At 41.1% G+C, this 17,649-nt stretch overlaps 1 protein-coding gene across 1 annotated transcript; it reads left to right on the top strand.

Moving 5' to 3' along the window:
• Window positions 1-371: 371 nt before the first annotated feature.
• On the top strand, window positions 372-2,140 carry LOC139935871 (E3 ubiquitin-protein ligase TRIM56-like). Its single transcript, XM_071930484.1, has 2 exons — window positions 372-1,064; window positions 1,577-2,140. The coding sequence occupies exons 1-2, from the start codon at window positions 372-374 to the stop codon at window positions 2,138-2,140; spliced, it is 1,257 nt and encodes a 418-aa protein (XP_071786585.1).
• The last annotated feature ends 15,509 nt before the right edge of the window (window positions 2,141-17,649 follow it).

Genomic DNA, 17,649 nt, shown 5'->3' with positions numbered 1-17,649 from the left:
TCGCATTCATTTCACAGGGAGATTCACAGTCAACTCACACGTACATATATAATACACATAATACATAGTGAATAAAACAACGGCGTATAACATACACTATGCACACACTGCATGCCACGAGCGGAAGTGCAAGCTGACATCACCTCGGACCATTCATTTCACATTCATTTATCCAATGATGACATAATGAAATCATTGTGCTTATAAAACCAATGCCTGTCTTTATCCTAGGATGCCAGTATACTTTTACGAACCAGTTATTGTGCTGCCACCTAGCGTCTAAAAGTCTCCGTCATTGTTCACTCCCTGATTGTAAAACGAACACGTCATTGTTTTATTTCATCAGGTAACAGGAGCCCATTCTCACGAAGATGGCCGAAGCTGCTTTACACACTGAGACCACTTGCAAGATTAGACATGTACACATCGAATGCCCAATCTGCCTGAGTCGGTTCACCGATCCGAAAATCCTGGACTGTCTTCACAGCTTCTGCTTAAAATGTCTTCAGGAACTTATAGACAAACAGGATCCGAAGACGGATCTTATTATTTGCCCAATGTGTAAAAAGCAAACGTCAATCCCAGATGAAGGATTGTCGGATCTTCTTAGCTGCTTTTTCTTGAGCTCGCTTATTGATGACGTCATTAATCTTGAAGGTTCGAAAGAGGACATTAACCCTCCTGTCTCGACTTGCGAAGGATGCGACGAAGGTCTTGAAGCCGTCTCACGGTGTGTTGATTGTGATGCGAATTTTTGCAAGACATGTCTGGATCACCACGCGAAGCTAAAAGTCATCAGGCATCATCAAATCGTTGATGCGGTCAGCGCGTCAACTGAGCGACCCAAAGACAAGATCAAAACTGAAGCACAAAAGTGCCGTAAACACACTAACCAGGATCTGCGTTTCTATTGCGACACGTGTGAACTACTTGCATGCCCTGTTTGCGCGGTGTTCGATCACCGAGCGTCAAACCACAATCTCTCTGAAATCAATGATTCCATTCGATCTTATCGTCGAGCTGTTGATGAAACCTTGCAGAAGTTTAAATCGGTCAAGAAAGAGGTGAGGGATTTGAGAGCATACAGAGCAGCAATCACGATAAGATGAGCCGTGCAGAGCAGATCGTAGCTTCAGTCAATGACTTAATGCAACATGCTGATAACTTTGAGCTACTGCACCTCAAGCCAAAAGTTATGCACAACCTAGACTTTCACAAAGAACTCCAGTTTCAAACAGTGCAGCATAGCAAGTCATTTATCGGGTTCAAAGGTCATGATATCGTCACTGATGCAGATCTCGGTGAAATACTAAAGGAAGAGAAGTGGGGGGTGAAGACAGAGTTTGGTAAAGAAGGGGAAGGTGAGGGGGAGTTCAAGTTTGCACTGGACGTCGCTTGCTTTAGCATTGGTGACATTGTCGTTACTGATACACAGAGGTGGCTATTATCCACATTTACATCAAAGGGTAGTTACAAATCTACAGGTGTTCAAAGTGGAACAGAGGACGGTAAACTAATACAACCTTATGGTGTTGCCGTGACCTCTGATGACCTGCTTCTGGTTACTGACGGACAGGATGTAAAGGTTTATGATAGAGAACTGAGATACATTCGTCAGTTCAGACCCTCACAGAATCAAGTCGATGGGCAGTCAGAGAGTCTACTTCGTGGTATTGCTGTGGACAAGAAAGATCGCATTGCAGTGGCTGACTGTGAGAGAAAGGTAATATCTCTGCATAATATGGATGGATCCATCATTTCCACAATACATCATGGCGATATTAGTAGCGACTGCTATCTAGCTGTAAGCAGCAAGGAGCGTCTGATCTTCACAGACTACGACAAGAAGAAACTAGTTTGTGTGGATTTCATGGGAAACGAGGTGTTCAATATCATCACCTCCATTGACGGCAAACCTGCCTATCCTTATGGTGTGTGCTGCGACGATGCTGGAGACATCTATGTGTCTGTTCATTACGATGACTGGGGAACCGATGAGATACATCATTACGGTGCATCAGGTGAGCACATCGGCTGTGTAGCTCGTGGTTTGGGCTTTCCTCTAGGCATGACGTCTACTCCTACCGGTGACCTCATCGTGGCTGATTCGCACTCGGTCGAGATCATGCATCGTCTTTGAGAGTGTCGATGACGTTATGGTCGAAAACGATACAAAATCGTGGACGACAATTGGAAATTAACAACATCCAATAATAAATAATGACTAACCAAAACCAAGGCACTCATCAAGAATATGAATAATCTGTCATTCCAACAAATCCACAGTCAACTATTATTCTAAACGTACCAATAACTTTATAAAGAAATTGTTTGACTTTCGCTTTACATTGAGTCACTTATGATTTAAATTCCGCTTTGCTGGTTTACCAAACTAAAAGGTGGTATGATGTAAAATCATAACAATAGACCGATTTCACCACAGACGACAAGGTTCATTCCATGTCAAATCAAACAAATCAGAAAAGGTCCTAACTGACCCTCTGTCTTAGATTTGGTTTTACTTTGCCAAACTGTTCCACTATGGCTAAAATGAACACACAACAACAAATTTGTTTCATGTTCCATATCGTTTTCGAGATATGGCCTCACGAAATTTGCCCAAACCTCCCCTTTTTTAAAGCTCCGCCCCAGCGCCGCGTCGCGAAAACACGTCGTGGAGCTTTTTCCAAACTTTAAGAGCCCATAATTTTAAAACGGTAACAGCTATAAGGCTATAAGTTGTTAAAATTTGTGTACCAACTTACTTTTGGCCTTGATTCATAATCTGGCTTTAAATAGTACATATCTTATCTAATGTTAAAGTTGATTGTCCCCAAAGTGGGCCTTTTATTCAACAAGGAGTGACTTCTGATGATTTTTGGGGTATCGAATTTTTGAAGAGGGATCAGAGGAAAAAGAGAAATATTATCAAAATTATCTTAATATGGTTGCTACACGCGGACTATTACTTTTGAATTATTTACATCTTTTAAATTTATGAGTAGTTGCCTTTTTGATTGATGTTATGCTTCACGTCGGATATCATTTTTATTACAACCACTCCATGTTTTAAAATAAAAGACAAATCTTACTCGATATGTGACTATTTAACAACTGATTTACCTGTTGATATCATTTTTCGAAATATCGATATTTTGCAAAATGTGTAGTTTTACTTCAAACATGCCGTCGGATACAGAGGCAATGCTAGGGCGCCACCTACAGACATGACAGTAATTAATGTTGAGTATAATAATATAATGCTGCCTATTATCAGCTATTTGTAATAAACGGAAAACTTGTAATATCAAGAGCTTGTAAATTGCCTTTTCTTTGCGCTTTTTTGTTTGGACTTACTATTCATTGTAAATCACTCAATCGGTGATTAATTTTAAGAGAATTTCATTTAAAATATTGGTTTTGACTTTAAAGTTATAATACTGAAATTAATAGCTGTTTACTCTGTGTTTGGAAGTTGAGTATGGTCTTTATCGTGGTTTTCAAAACTAGGGCAAAAAATAATGATCAACATATTTGTTTTCCAACACATAGTGCGCTGAACCATGTATGAGTTCGTTGCATATATCTTGACTATTATGACAAAATTAATAGAAGAATGGACTTTACTATATTATAAGTTCAATACAAAGATTCAATTCAAAGAAGTGTCAACAATAATAAAACCATTTTCTGGGAAACCAAAGACACAAACCACCAACGTACATTATTGTCCTATTCCCAAGTCTTCCTCAAAAGGATCAACTACTTCACTATACGTGACCTCTAACCCCAATAGGTCAGAACCCCCCCCCCCCCGCCCATTAAAAAGGGGGAGGACCAATAAAGTAACATTACACATAAACAGGATTGCTTATGTAAGGATCCACCAAGTGCGCCCTCATTGTTTGACTTGTAAAGAGTTTACTTTTAAGATTGTCACGTGACGATCTCTCTCTTTTTCGATAGCTTCGTTCTTGGAAGAGCACATTTTATTTGGTCTGGATTTCTTTCTATTTGTATAGGGAGCATGGCTCTGGCCATGCTCCAAAAACCCATTTATCTGGGAGGGATAGGTTAATAGAGGTATCTGTGAGTATTGTTTTACGTTTTAATCCTCTTTGTATACCTGAATTACTGTGATTTTTAGGGTCATGTTTGGATCGCACTATTTATGTGTAGTGCATCCATCCGTGTATGTAGCATGGAAGCCAAATGTTCGACCTTTTTGTGAACTTTACTGTGCACTGTGTAATGACATGTATGTAATGTATATACTGTAGTGTTTGCTATGGGTTACAATTAAACCTATACAGGAGAAGTTTAGTTGATATATTTTAGCTGTCATTGATTGGCATTTATTATTATTGACTGTACTTTGGCGAATGCTCGTCTTTTATTCATTAGAGGACTGGCTCTCCTATTAGCCGAACCACTACAATTTAAACACACTCAACTCGTCACCGTCCACCAGTGCCACGAGACACTTGTTCCGATCCCACCAAAATCAAGCGAAGTATAATTGGCTTGGGTGTTGTTTCAATCCGAATCCCTTATAGCACTGTGCATAAACAAATCTATTGAACATGCTGTTAAAGAGCGTTAGGAGTATGCCCAAATACTCTAGAATCATGAGCTGAAGATGCTTTAGGATGGCCACACAAATTGGTAGTCGGATTCAAGACAACCAAGGCTAACTGCAGATAAAACAACTGTCTCTCAAGCTTTTATACCTTCGAAGTATGGTTTGGTCAGCTGTGGGTGACGGTTCTTTCCGGCTGCTACTGTTTCGTTCTCAACACCCTGGGCCCTCGAACTCAAAGTCTTCAGGGTGTCCTCTTTCCCCGACCACTCGTAGCTTCCAGATTCATCCCATGGATCCAAACTATACATTTCTAGAGAGCCCTTGAGTTTGGCTTTCCGACAGTGCCACACTTGACCCAAACCCACCAAGATAAAACCTATTCGGTGATGTGTTGTATTTCACTGTTCACCTTCATTTGAGAGACGTGTTAGTCTGATGTATAGCCAGTGAAACTAAGGGGGAGGGGGGGGGCAACCCCCACCAATTTTACTGTCAGTGGGAGCCTTCAAGCGGGCCCCGGACCCCACGCCGTAAAGGCTTCGCGCTACGCGCTCGCATACTCCATCTTTCATCTTTGTTTTGAAGCGCCCCCCCCCCCCCAGAAAAAAATGTGTTTTTCTGGTCGTTTGGTCCTATGGTCCTGTATACTTTTTAAGCATGTTGAAAGCAACAGCAACACGGATCTTCTGATTTCAAAGAACTGTTCTTCTACAGTTGCTATAAGTAACCTATCAAACAGGAATACAATACCCGATGCACTCATAGCCTTGCTCAAGGCAGTCGCATTATTCGCTCCGAAAAGACGCAGCTGTAAACCCACCCGCCGTATACCCTGTGCATGGTGTGTGCGAGCACACCGAATGACCAACCCGTATACACACTGTCACATCGCACGAATACTGTTCACACAAGTCATCGCACTCGTACACCACTAACCGCATGCGGAGGCCGTCAGGCCGACAGCCTTGTCGGGTCTGTATCTTCCCGTTTTAATGTGTTGTATTGAAAAAATTCCAATAGTGGACGAAATTGGGGGGGGGGGGGGCTCGAGGATATGCTAGTATGCAGCTCATGAATATGTATATCTTATATGTTAAATTTTGCATCGGGGATAAAGAATATTAATTTTGGTTTTTACCCATACACCGATGTGTGTTAGCACTGTATACTCAGCACTTTCCCGAGTCCTGTGAAAAAATATCACAGGCATGTTACTCGGGTGGGATTCGAACCCACGACCCTTGCAATTCTAGAGCAGTGTCTTACCGAGGTTGCCCGGCAGCTAGAGGCAGTTCGAATCCTATGTTTTGGCAGCGGGTACCGCAACGATATAATAGATGTTAAATTTTGCATCGGGGATAAAGAATATTAATTTTGGTTTTTACCCATACACCGATGTGTGTTAGCACTGTATACTCAGCACTTTCCCGAGTCCTGTGAAAAAATATCACAGGCATGTTACTCGGGTGGGATTCGAACCCACGACCCTTGCAATTCTAGAGCAGTGTCTTACCAACTAGACTACCGAGGTTGCCCGGCAGCTAGAGGCAGTTCGAATCCTATGTTTTGGCAGCGGGTACCGCAACGATATAATAGATGTTAAATTTTGCATCGGGGATAAAGAATATTAATTTTGGTTTTTACCCATACACCGATGTGTGTTAGCACTGTATACTCAGCACTTTCCCGAGTCCTGTGAAAAAATATCACAGGCATGTTACTCGGGTGGGATTCGAACCCACGACCCTTGCAATTCTAGAGCAGTGTCTTACCAACTAGACTACCGAGGTTGCCCGGCAGCTAGAGGCAGTTCGAATCCTATGTTTTGGCAGCGGGTACCGCAACGATATAATAGATGTTAAATTTTGCATCGGGGATAAAGAATATTAATTTTGGTTTTTACCCATACACCGATGTGTGTTAGCACTGTATACTCAGCACTTTCCCGAGTCCTGCGAAAAAATATCACAGGCATGTTACTCGGGTGGGATTCGAACCCACGACCCTTGCAATTCTAGAGCAGTGTCTTACCAACTAGACTACCGAGGTTGCCCGGCAGCTAGAGGCAGTTCGAATCCTATGTTTTGGCAGCGGGTACCGCAACGATATAATAGATGTTAAATTTTGCATCGGGGATAAAGAATATTAATTTTGGTTTTTTACCCATACACCGATGTGTGTTAGCACTGTATACTCAGCACTTTCCCGAGTCCTGTGAAAAAATATCACAGGCATGTTACTCGGGTGGGATTCGAACCCACGACCCTTGCAATTCTAGAGCAGTGTCTTACCAACTAGACTACCGAGGTTGCCCGGCAGCTAGAGGCAGTTCGAATCCTATGTTTTGGCAGCGGGTACCGCAACGATATAATAGATGTTAAATTTTGCATCGGGGATAAAGAATATTAATTTTGGTTTTTACCCATACACCGATGTGTGTTAGCACTGTATACTCAGCACTTTCCCGAGTCCTGTGAAAAAATATCACAGGCATGTTACTCGGGTGGGATTCGAACCCACGACCCTTGCAATTCTAGAGCAGTGTCTTACCAACTAGACTACCGAGGTTGCCCGGCAGCTAGAGGCAGTTCGAATCCTATGTTTTGGCAGCGGGTACCGCAACGATATAATAGATGTTAAATTTTGCATCGGGGATAAAGAATATTAATTTTGGTTTTTTACCCATACACCGATGTGTGTTAGCACTGTATACTCAGCACTTTCCCGAGTCCTGTGAAAAAATATCACAGGCATGTTACTCGGGTGGGATTCGAACCCACGACCCTTGCAATTCTAGAGCAGTGTCTTACCAACTAGACTACCGAGGTTGCCCGGCAGCTAGAGGCAGTTCGAATCCTATGTTTTGGCAGCGGGTACCGCAACGATATAATAGATGTTAAATTTTGCATCGGGGATAAAGAATATTAATTTTGGTTTTTACCCATACACCGATGTGTGTTAGCACTGTATACTCAGCACTTTCCCGAGTCCTGTGAAAAAATATCACAGGCATGTTACTCGGGTGGGATTCGAACCCACGACCCTTGCAATTCTAGAGCAGTGTCTTACCAACTAGACTACCGAGGTTGCCCGGCAGCTAGAGGCAGTTCGAATCCTATGTTTTGGCAGCGGGTACCGCAACGATATAATAGATGTTAAATTTTGCATCGGGGATAAAGAATATTAATTTTGGTTTTTTACCCATACACCGATGTGTGTTAGCACTGTATACTCAGCACTTTCCCGAGTCCTGTGAAAAAATATCACAGGCATGTTACTCGGGTGGGATTCGAACCCACGACCCTTGCAATTCTAGAGCAGTGTCTTACCAACTAGACTACCGAGGTTGCCCGGCAGCTAGAGGCAGTTCGAATCCTATGTTTTGGCAGCGGGTACCGCAACGATATAATAGATGTTAAATTTTGCATCGGGGATAAAGAATATTAATTTTGGTTTTTACCCATACACCGATGTGTGTTAGCACTGTATACTCAGCACTTTCCCGAGTCCTGTGAAAAAATATCACAGGCATGTTACTCGGGTGGGATTCGAACCCACGACCCTTGCAATTCTAGAGCAGTGTCTTACCAACTAGACTACCGAGGTTGCCCGGCAGCTAGAGGCAGTTCGAATCCTATGTTTTGGCAGCGGGTACCGCAACGATATAATAGATGTTAAATTTTGCATCGGGGATAAAGAATATTAATTTTGGTTTTTACCCATACACCGATGTGTGTTAGCACTGTATACTCAGTACTTTCCCAAGTCCTGTGAAAAAATATCACAGGCATGTTACTCGGGTGGGATTCGAACCCACGACCCTTGCAATTCTAGAGCAGTGTCTTACCAACTAGACTACCGAGGTTGCCCGGCAGCTAGAGGCAGTTCGAATCCTATGTTTTGGCAGCGGGTACCGCAACGATATAATAGATGTTAAATTTTGCATCGGGGATAAAGAATATTAATTTTGGTTTTTACCCATACACCGATGTGTGTTAGCACTGTATACTCAGCACTTTCCCGAGTCCTGTGAAAAAATATCACAGGCATGTTACTCGGGTGGGATTCGAACCCACGACCCTTGCAATTCTAGAGCAGTGTCTTACCAACTAGACTACCGAGGTTGCCCGGCAGCTAGAGGCAGTTCGAATCCTATGTTTTGGCAGCGGGTACCGCAACGATATAATAGATGTTAAATTTTGCATCGGGGATAAAGAATATTAATTTTGGTTTTTACCCATACACCGATGTGTGTTAGCACTGTATACTCAGCACTTTCCCGAGTCCTGTGAAAAAATATCACAGGCATGTTACTCGGGTGGGATTCGAACCCACGACCCTTGCAATTCTAGAGCAGTGTCTTACCAACTAGACTACCGAGGTTGCCCGGCAGCTAGAGGCAGTTCGAATCCTATGTTTTGGCAGCGGGTACCGCAACGATATAATAGATGTTAAATTTTGCATCGGGGATAAAGAATATTAATTTTGGTTTTTTACCCATACACCGATGTGTGTTAGCACTGTATACTCAGCACTTTCCCGAGTCCTGTGAAAAAATATCACAGGCATGTTACTCGGGTGGGATTCGAACCCACGACCCTTGCAATTCTAGAGCAGTGTCTTACCAACTAGACTACCGAGGTTGCCCGGCAGCTAGAGGCAGTTCGAATCCTATGTTTTGGCAGCGGGTACCGCAACGATATAATAGATGTTAAATTTTGCATCGGGGATAAAGAATATTAATTTTGGTTTTTACCCATACACCGATGTGTGTTAGCACTGTATACTCAGCACTTTCCCGAGTCCTGTGAAAAAATATCACAGGCATGTTACTCGGGTGGGATTCGAACCCACGACCCTTGCAATTCTAGAGCAGTGTCTTACCAACTAGACTACCGAGGTTGCCCGGCAGCTAGAGGCAGTTCGAATCCTATGTTTTGGCAGCGGGTACCGCAACGATATAATAGATGTTAAATTTTGCATCGGGGATAAAGAATATTAATTTTGGTTTTTTACCCATACACCGATGTGTGTTAGCACTGTATACTCAGCACTTTCCCGAGTCCTGTGAAAAAATATCACAGGCATGTTACTCGGGTGGGATTCGAACCCACGACCCTTGCAATTCTAGAGCAGTGTCTTACCAACTAGACTACCGAGGTTGCCCGGCAGCTAGAGGCAGTTCGAATCCTATGTTTTGGCAGCGGGTACCGCAACGATATAATAGATGTTAAATTTTGCATCGGGGATAAAGAATATTAATTTTGGTTTTTACCCATACACCGATGTGTGTTAGCACTGTATACTCAGCACTTTCCCGAGTCCTGTGAAAAAATATCACAGGCATGTTACTCGGGTGGGATTCGAACCCACGACCCTTGCAATTCTAGAGCAGTGTCTTACCAACTAGACTACCGAGGTTGCCCGGCAGCTAGAGGCAGTTCGAATCCTATGTTTTGGCAGCGGGTACCGCAACGATATAATAGATGTTAAATTTTGCATCGGGGATAAAGAATATTAATTTTGGTTTTTACCCATACACCGATGTGTGTTAGCACTGTATACTCGGTACTTTCCCGAGTCCTGTGAAAAAATATCACAGGCATGTTACTCGGGAATATCACAGGCATGTTACTCCCACCAATGAGAAATCCAATTTATTGAAACTGTTACATAACCAATGGGGAAATATTTTAAAGTGTAGATTCATGAATAGAATGTATTCGCCCTCGGCTCGTACATTCTATTCACGAATCTACACTTTCTCGTCCATTCTCCTTAACATAAACGGGAACTTGCATGCCTCTGCATGGTAACTCTAATTATAATATCAAGAGCTTGTAAATTGCATTTTCTTGGCGCTATTGTTATAGACTTACTTACTATTAAATGTAAATCACTCAATCGATGATCAAAATAATTTTATTTATAATGTTTGGTTCGACTTTAAAATAAAATAATGAAAATAATAGTTGTTTACTCTGTTTTTGGAAGTTGATAGAGTTTGCTTATTTCTCTTTTAATCAATCGTCAATCCATTTTCTCTAATGTCAAATCATTAAGCATAAAATGTAGGTTCTTTTTGTAAACTCAATGGCAACTGTTGATTCCCTAATAATTTATTAAAATTGAATTTAAGTTTTTAAGAATAAACAATCAAATTAACTCTCCACGAGCAAAAGTTTACTGTTCAATTTCTTAAAGCTTTATCGTGGTTTTCATAACTAGGGCCAAAATAATCAACATGTTTGTTTTCCTACACATAGTGCGCTGAACCATGTATGAATTCGTTGCATATATCTTGACGATTATGGCCTATGACAAAAGTAATAGAAGAATGGACTTCACCATATTATTAGTAAAATACAAAGGTTCAATTCAATGAAGTATCAACAATATTAAAACAATTTCCTGGGGAAACCAAAAACACAAACCCTCAACGTACATTATTGTCTTATTCCCAAGTCTTCCTCAAAAGGATCAACTGCTTCACTATACGTGACCTCTAAAATAAGTCTTTTCGGGAAAAGTTTACTCTTCAATTTCTAAAAGCTTTATTGTGGTTTTCATAACTAGGGCCAAAATAATCAACATTTTTGTTTTCTTACACATAGTGCGCTGAACCATGTATGAGTTCGTTGCATATATCTTGACTATTAGGGCCTATGACATAAGTAATAGAAGAATGGACTTCACCATATTATTAGTAAAATACAAAGGTTCAATTCAAAGAAGTATCAACAATATTAAAACAATTTCCTGGGGAAACCAAAAACACAAACCCTCAACGTACATTATTGTCTTATTCCCAAGTCTTCCTCAAAAGGATCAACTACTTCACTATACGTGGCCTCTAATCCCAATAGGTCAGACCCCCCCCCCCCTGCCCATTAAAAAGGGGGAGGACCAATAAAGTAATATTACACATTGTAACAGTATGTGGGAAATTACTTCTTTAAATGGTGGATAGTTAATGTGCATTGTTATAGATATAACATGGGAGGGGAAATAATTGTTTGAATCGCTATGGTTGGAATGTCCCGTCATGCATTTGGGCTGCTTTTGTAATGGGTCTCGTAGAGTACACTATAAAACCAAAGGAATTTTATATTGTGGTTGAGATTTGCGTTGCGGGTGCTGAGAAGGGTACTGTTTGGGTGTGAACCAGCGGACAGCTAGGCCAGCGTTGAGGCTGTGTCGTGTCGACCCGTCTAGCACGGGTAGGGGTCCGGCGGGTGTTTTATAAGGCCCATCAGTAACGCAAATCCTCCCGGGAATCTCGGACCCAAGGATAAGCGGTGTCGAAGCCAAAGGCATTGTGAGTAACTTTAAACTAATTTTACTGGGATTTAATCAAGCCATGGGTTATTTACTAAATGTCCATTGTTCTAAAATGCATGCAGCCATTGACTATTGTTTTGCCTAAAGAGTTGATTATTGTTTGCCTAAAAGATTCTATTGTTGTTGTTTAATTGATCTTTTGGGTATGGCCATTGTGAAATTTGTGAAGGCTTAGCTTTACCGGGTTTAAATAGAATTGTTTGTAGTAAAGGGCTTCCTATAATGTAACATTTACAGGAGTTCCCGTGACACTAAACCACACTTGGTCTGAACGGTCCTCTGGGGCGTGGTCAACCTTCAGCGGGAAGACTTACGTGGGGCTACCGATGGTGACAAGGGGACGGGGGTCCACTCTTCTGAGCGAACTTATTTTCGAGACTTAATCAGCCGTACTACAAACTCTATGTCGCCTTTCTGATGTTTGTTTATTTATTTAGGGGAACTTTCATTGTGTTAAAGTCTGAATGTAAACGTATTTACTTATGCATGAAATTCATATTGTACGGATTGCCCTAAGCTGTGGAGAATGTAAAGGTGCAAACCTGGAAGATTGTTGAAGCTAAATTATTGTGGGGTACTTCTATTAAATTGTAGTTTCTTTATTATTTCTAATCTGGTGTCACTGTGTTCCATTCTTGTGTCTGGGTTTTATGTATGATATTGGTCTGAGTAGAGTGGCGCAAGGGTCCACTCTGCGACACACATAAACAGGATTGGTTATGTAAGGATCCGCCAAGTGCGCCCTCATTATTTGACTTGTAAAAAGTTTACTTTTAAGATTGTCACGTGACGATCTCTCTCTTTTTCAATAGCTTCGTTCTTGGAAGAGCACATTTTATTTGGTCTGGATTTCTTTCTATTTTTATAGGGAGCATGCTCCAAAAACCCATTTATTAGGGAGGGATAGGTTAATAGAGGTATCTGTGAGTATCTGTGATACGTTTTAATCCTCTTTGTATACCTGAATTACTGTGATTTTTAGTTCTAATCCCAATAGGTCAGAACCCCCCCCCCCGCCCATTAAAAAGGGGGAGGACCAATAAAGTAACAATACACATAAACAGGATTGGTTAAACACACTCAGCCCGTCACCGTCCTCCAGTGCCACGAGACACTTGTTTCGATCAAACCAAAATCAAGCGAAGTATAATGGGTTTGGGTATTGTTTCAATCCGAATCCCTTATAGCACTGTGCATAAACAAATCTATTGAACATGCTGTTGAAAAGCGTGAGGAGTATGCCCAAATACTCGAAAATAATGAGCAGAAGATGCTTGAGGATGGCCACACAAATTGATAGTCGGATTCAGGACAACCAAGGCTAACTGCAGATAAAACAACTGTCTCTCTAGCTTTTATAACTTCGAAGTATGGTTTGGTCGGCTGTGGGTGACGGTTTTTCCGGCTGCTACTGTTTCGTTCTATCTCAAACACCCTGGGCCCTCGATCTCTCAGTGAAGCCCTCAAGGTTTCCTCTTTTCCCCGGCCCCTCGTAACCTTCAGAATTCATTTCTAGAGAGCCCTTGAGTTTGGCTTTCCGTCAGTGTTAAAACCTTGTATTTCACTAATCATCAAATAATAATTGAGAGACGTGATGATTCCTTAAGTTCTTTGAGTCAAGGTAAAAGCAACAGCAATTGGATCCTCTGGTTTTAAATACCTTTCTTTTCACTTTTTCCATTTTGGCAAATATGATTCAATGCACCCAATGCACACAACGAAAAACTATTTTATTTCAATGTTATACATGAACGCCATTTTGAGAAAGGGTTTCCCGAAAACATTGTAGCGTAAAAAGCAAACCAAACTTGATTAAGTTGTATTATCATAAGTCAAGTGGTTTACACTTTGATTTATTTGCATTTCAACGATATGTTCCATGCACACATAACGTGGAGGTGATGTGGGTACGGAGACTAAAGTTGGAAGGTATATATACCACGTGCACGAGATTATTTTGTTTCAACCATATCTATGGTTTTCCCTGAGCTCTTCATTTATGGGTTTTTGAAGCATCTCCTTTTATGAGCATTGAACCCGCTAGAAGCTTTTAAGAGTCCAATCTCCATTTTTATAGTTAAAAAGTTGTTTTTAAGGCAGTGGACACTATTGGCAATACTCAAAACAACTATTATCATAAAACCTTTCTTGTTTACGAGTAATGGGGAGAGGTTGATAGTAAAAAAAACACTGTGAGAAACAGCTCCCTCTGAAGTGACGTAGTTTTCGAGAAAGAAGTAATTTTCCACGAATTTGATTTCGAGACCTCAGATTTAGAATTTGAGGTCTCGAAATCAAGCATCTGAAAGCACACAACTTCGTGTGCCCATCATGGTGCGACAAGGGTGTGTTTTCTTTCATTATTATCTCGCAACTTCGATGACCGATTGAGCTCCAATTTTCACAGGTTTGTTATTTTATTCATATGTTGAGATACACCAACTGTGAAGACTAGTCTTTGACAGTTACAATTACAACACACCTCTTGCTTGTTCTGTATTTTTGGTTGGCTGATACACGGTCACGTGGGATGAACTAATATAGGCTAGTGATCGCGCGCGCGTGTTTTGCGGGAATACATGTAGTACCAGAGCGGGCAATAGTCTTTGAATATAAGTGCCCGCGGTAACAGCGCCCTTTCTTGACTTGAACCGTGAACAACAACTACAAAATTCCTTTTTCTGTTCTTATTTGACATTTAACACCGAGCTGTGTTATAAAACACGTATTGACTGGCATAATTCGGTAACTAGTGTACGTTTATTCCCCCTCGGGCCTGTGAGTGACCAGAAGAGGGGCCTCTCGAAGGTCGCTCTTCGTGTCACTCAAAGTCCCTCGTGGGAATAGTGGTATACTAGTTACCTCGTTGCCAGTCAATATGTGTAGTGACTGCGCGTGCGTGTTTTGCGGGAACTAGTACCCGAGCGGGCACTAGTCTTTGAAAATAGTGCCCGGTTACAGCGCCCTCTCTTGACTTCAACCGTGAACTGTAACTACAAAACTTCCTTTCTTTTCCAGATTTCTGTTCTTATATTTGACATTTAAGAACGAGCTGTTTTATAAAACACATATTGACTGGCATAATTCGGTAACTAGTGTACGTCGGCCTCAGGAAATAGGTCCCTCTTCTGGTCACTCAAAGTCCCTTGGGGGAATAGACGTACACTAGTTACCTCATTGCCAGTCAATATGTGTATAATAGTGTCACGTGTCTTTAACACAAATTTATATTTCCTACCTGAGTGGCATTAGAGGAGGGGTTGATTTAGAAGACAAAACTGAAAGATAACTGCCCAAATTAGGGTGCATTAGGCTAGCATTTTCGCACGGTCAATCGGTTTCAATCATTTTGGAACGATGTATAAATATAGCCATACGTTCCAAAATGAGTGTCAATAGTGACACGAATGACGACAATTCTAGTATGCTGTCGTTTAGCCAGATGTTCAATGTTCAACCAGCCACAGTATTCAATATTAAGGTTAATATTTCGGGTCATATGTCAGACTGAAAACATCAAGTTCCAAAAACACATCGGTACGAAATGTCATTGAAATGAGGAAATTCTCATCCAGCGCCCACTTTTGCATTGGTCTCAGCAGGCCACCGTAGAATGCATTGCATCACTATACGTGTGGGGGTTTTCCAGTTGTGAGAAATCGCTATCATTGCATTGCGCACGGGATGCCGATCAATACGTTGTATGTACTGTATACATTCACATCGGTGTCGAGTTGGCGAAGAGCTGCACTGCTTTTACGATTTGAACGTTGGTTAACGATCATAATCCATTACTGTTTGCCGGCAATCGTCCACTTCTGATTCACCAAAGAGGTTCAAGTGTACGCAGTGAGCATTAGTCACATCTACAGCTTGAGGTAGGACTTTACTTGCACCTTGCGGCACTAGGGTCCATATCCATCTATAGACGTGTAATATTAACTGACAAGTTTCATCATCATTTATAATTTAGCGGTCGCAGCTTTAGTAGGACCAAAATGAGAGATGTTTTAGAATTTCATGCCTTTTTAGCAAATTTAAACTGTAGTGTATGACATCCCCTAAATAGTCTTTATTCATTCATTCATTCATTCATTCTTTCATTCTGTCGTTCTTTCATTTTTTTGTCACACCAAGTTTCACGAACCAAGAGCTGTTCCTAGTTGCCCTATGCACAAACACATCAGCCATTGACATGTGAGGAACACATCATGATGTAGCACACACTATCCGCATTGGTTGAAACAGGTGCACCTATAATTGCAATACGAACCTTTGTACCATCGAACCATGACGAACACAATGGTTGGGGTATGTGGGGTTTTCCCAGTTGTGAGAAACTACTACTACAATCATGGAGGTAGAAATGTCCATGCTACAACGCATACCGTCCCCATGGCCGTGTGGTTTAAGCCCAACCATGGCCCAATTGCGGAAGTACAACATTATGTGGATTGGCGAAGGTGCACTGTTTTTGTAATGTAAACTTTAACGTTGTTTATCGTACAGAATCCATTACTGTTGCCGGCAATCTTCCACTTCCGATCCATCAAAGAGGTTCAAGTGTACGCAGTGAGCATTAGTCACATCTACAGTTCGAGGTAGGACTTTATTTGCACTAGGGTAAATTGTGTCTTAATGAACACTTGTGTGTGTACGTACAGTACAATAATCAGTTCACACAAACCTTTTTTGAAAGTTTTTTCAAGATCAATACAAATAATATCATTAACATTTCCTATTAATTAGAAGTCCTCTTATCCATTCATTTGTTGATATATAGTGTCACGTTTGTTTGTTTGTTTGTTTGTTTTTTGTTTTTTGTTTGTTTTTAACAATATTCAGTTATGAAGTTATCCGTCTGGCAGTGTGCAAATAAGAATGTAAAACATATATACAATATCAATAATCAGTTTAATATAAATGTAACCTCCATTTTAAGAACCAGAATTTTTAAAATGTACTCGTGGAAATTATAACTACTAATGACATGCCTTGAATTACACGCAAGCCATGACTTCAGTTGTCCCTGGTCATTGCCTTGGTGCCCCATAGAAACATTCCAATAGACTTTTGAGACTTTCCAATGGAAGTGCCCTTTGTGAAATTAAAATGGACTTATACCCTCTCAACGATGAAGCTAAACACTGTGATTGCTCGCTGGGTGTTAGTGTTATTCTTGATGTAAAGTATAAAGGGAAAGACAAGGGCAAAATCAATTACAACACACATCGCGTCATTGATGGCCTCCAAATGCCACAATTCCTTTAAATGTATGGGAGTCGTAAGTCAACTGTTTACACAATTCTGGGCATGGACACATAATAGGCCTAGCGTATGAAGTAGCCCGAACGTATGACGTCACACTTTGACGTATGACGTGTATCTTTGACCTCACAATCATTTTACACTGAGATTCGCGGTAAACTCACACCTACATTATACCAAAAGTATCGATGTTTTCAAAGTTTGTGTTTCTAGGATCCACACAAAATGTCATTGTCATCAGACCCTTTTAGTTAGAAGTCCTCTTGTCCATTCATTTGTTTATTAGGTGTCCGGGCAACTCTTTGATATTATTCATTTTATTTCTTTTAAGTTTTTATTCTTCCTCTCGATGATATTGTGCATGCAGGTAGACAATGACCAGTAGATAATACAAAAGTTGTTACGTCACGATGACGTCGTCAGTTGTTTAAATATACTAATCCAAAGTTTATTATTTC

The sequence above is a fragment of the Asterias amurensis genome, chromosome 4 (assembly GCF_032118995.1).
Source record: "Asterias amurensis chromosome 4, ASM3211899v1".
NCBI lineage: Eukaryota > Metazoa > Echinodermata > Asteroidea > Forcipulatida > Asteriidae > Asterias > Asterias amurensis.
Note: the sequence above shows the minus strand (reverse complement) of the source record. Positions and strands in the feature narration are given on the sequence as shown.

Excerpts from the sequence above, each read along its gene's own strand:
- LOC139935871 (XM_071930484.1), top strand. The coding sequence starts at position 372 with ATGGCCGAAGCTGCTTTACACACTGAGACCACTTGCAAGATTAGACAT. Across the intron at positions 1,065-1,576 it reads TTAAATCGGTCAAGAAAGAG|GATGTAAAGGTTTATGATAG; the intron begins GTGAGGGATTTG and ends ACTGACGGACAG.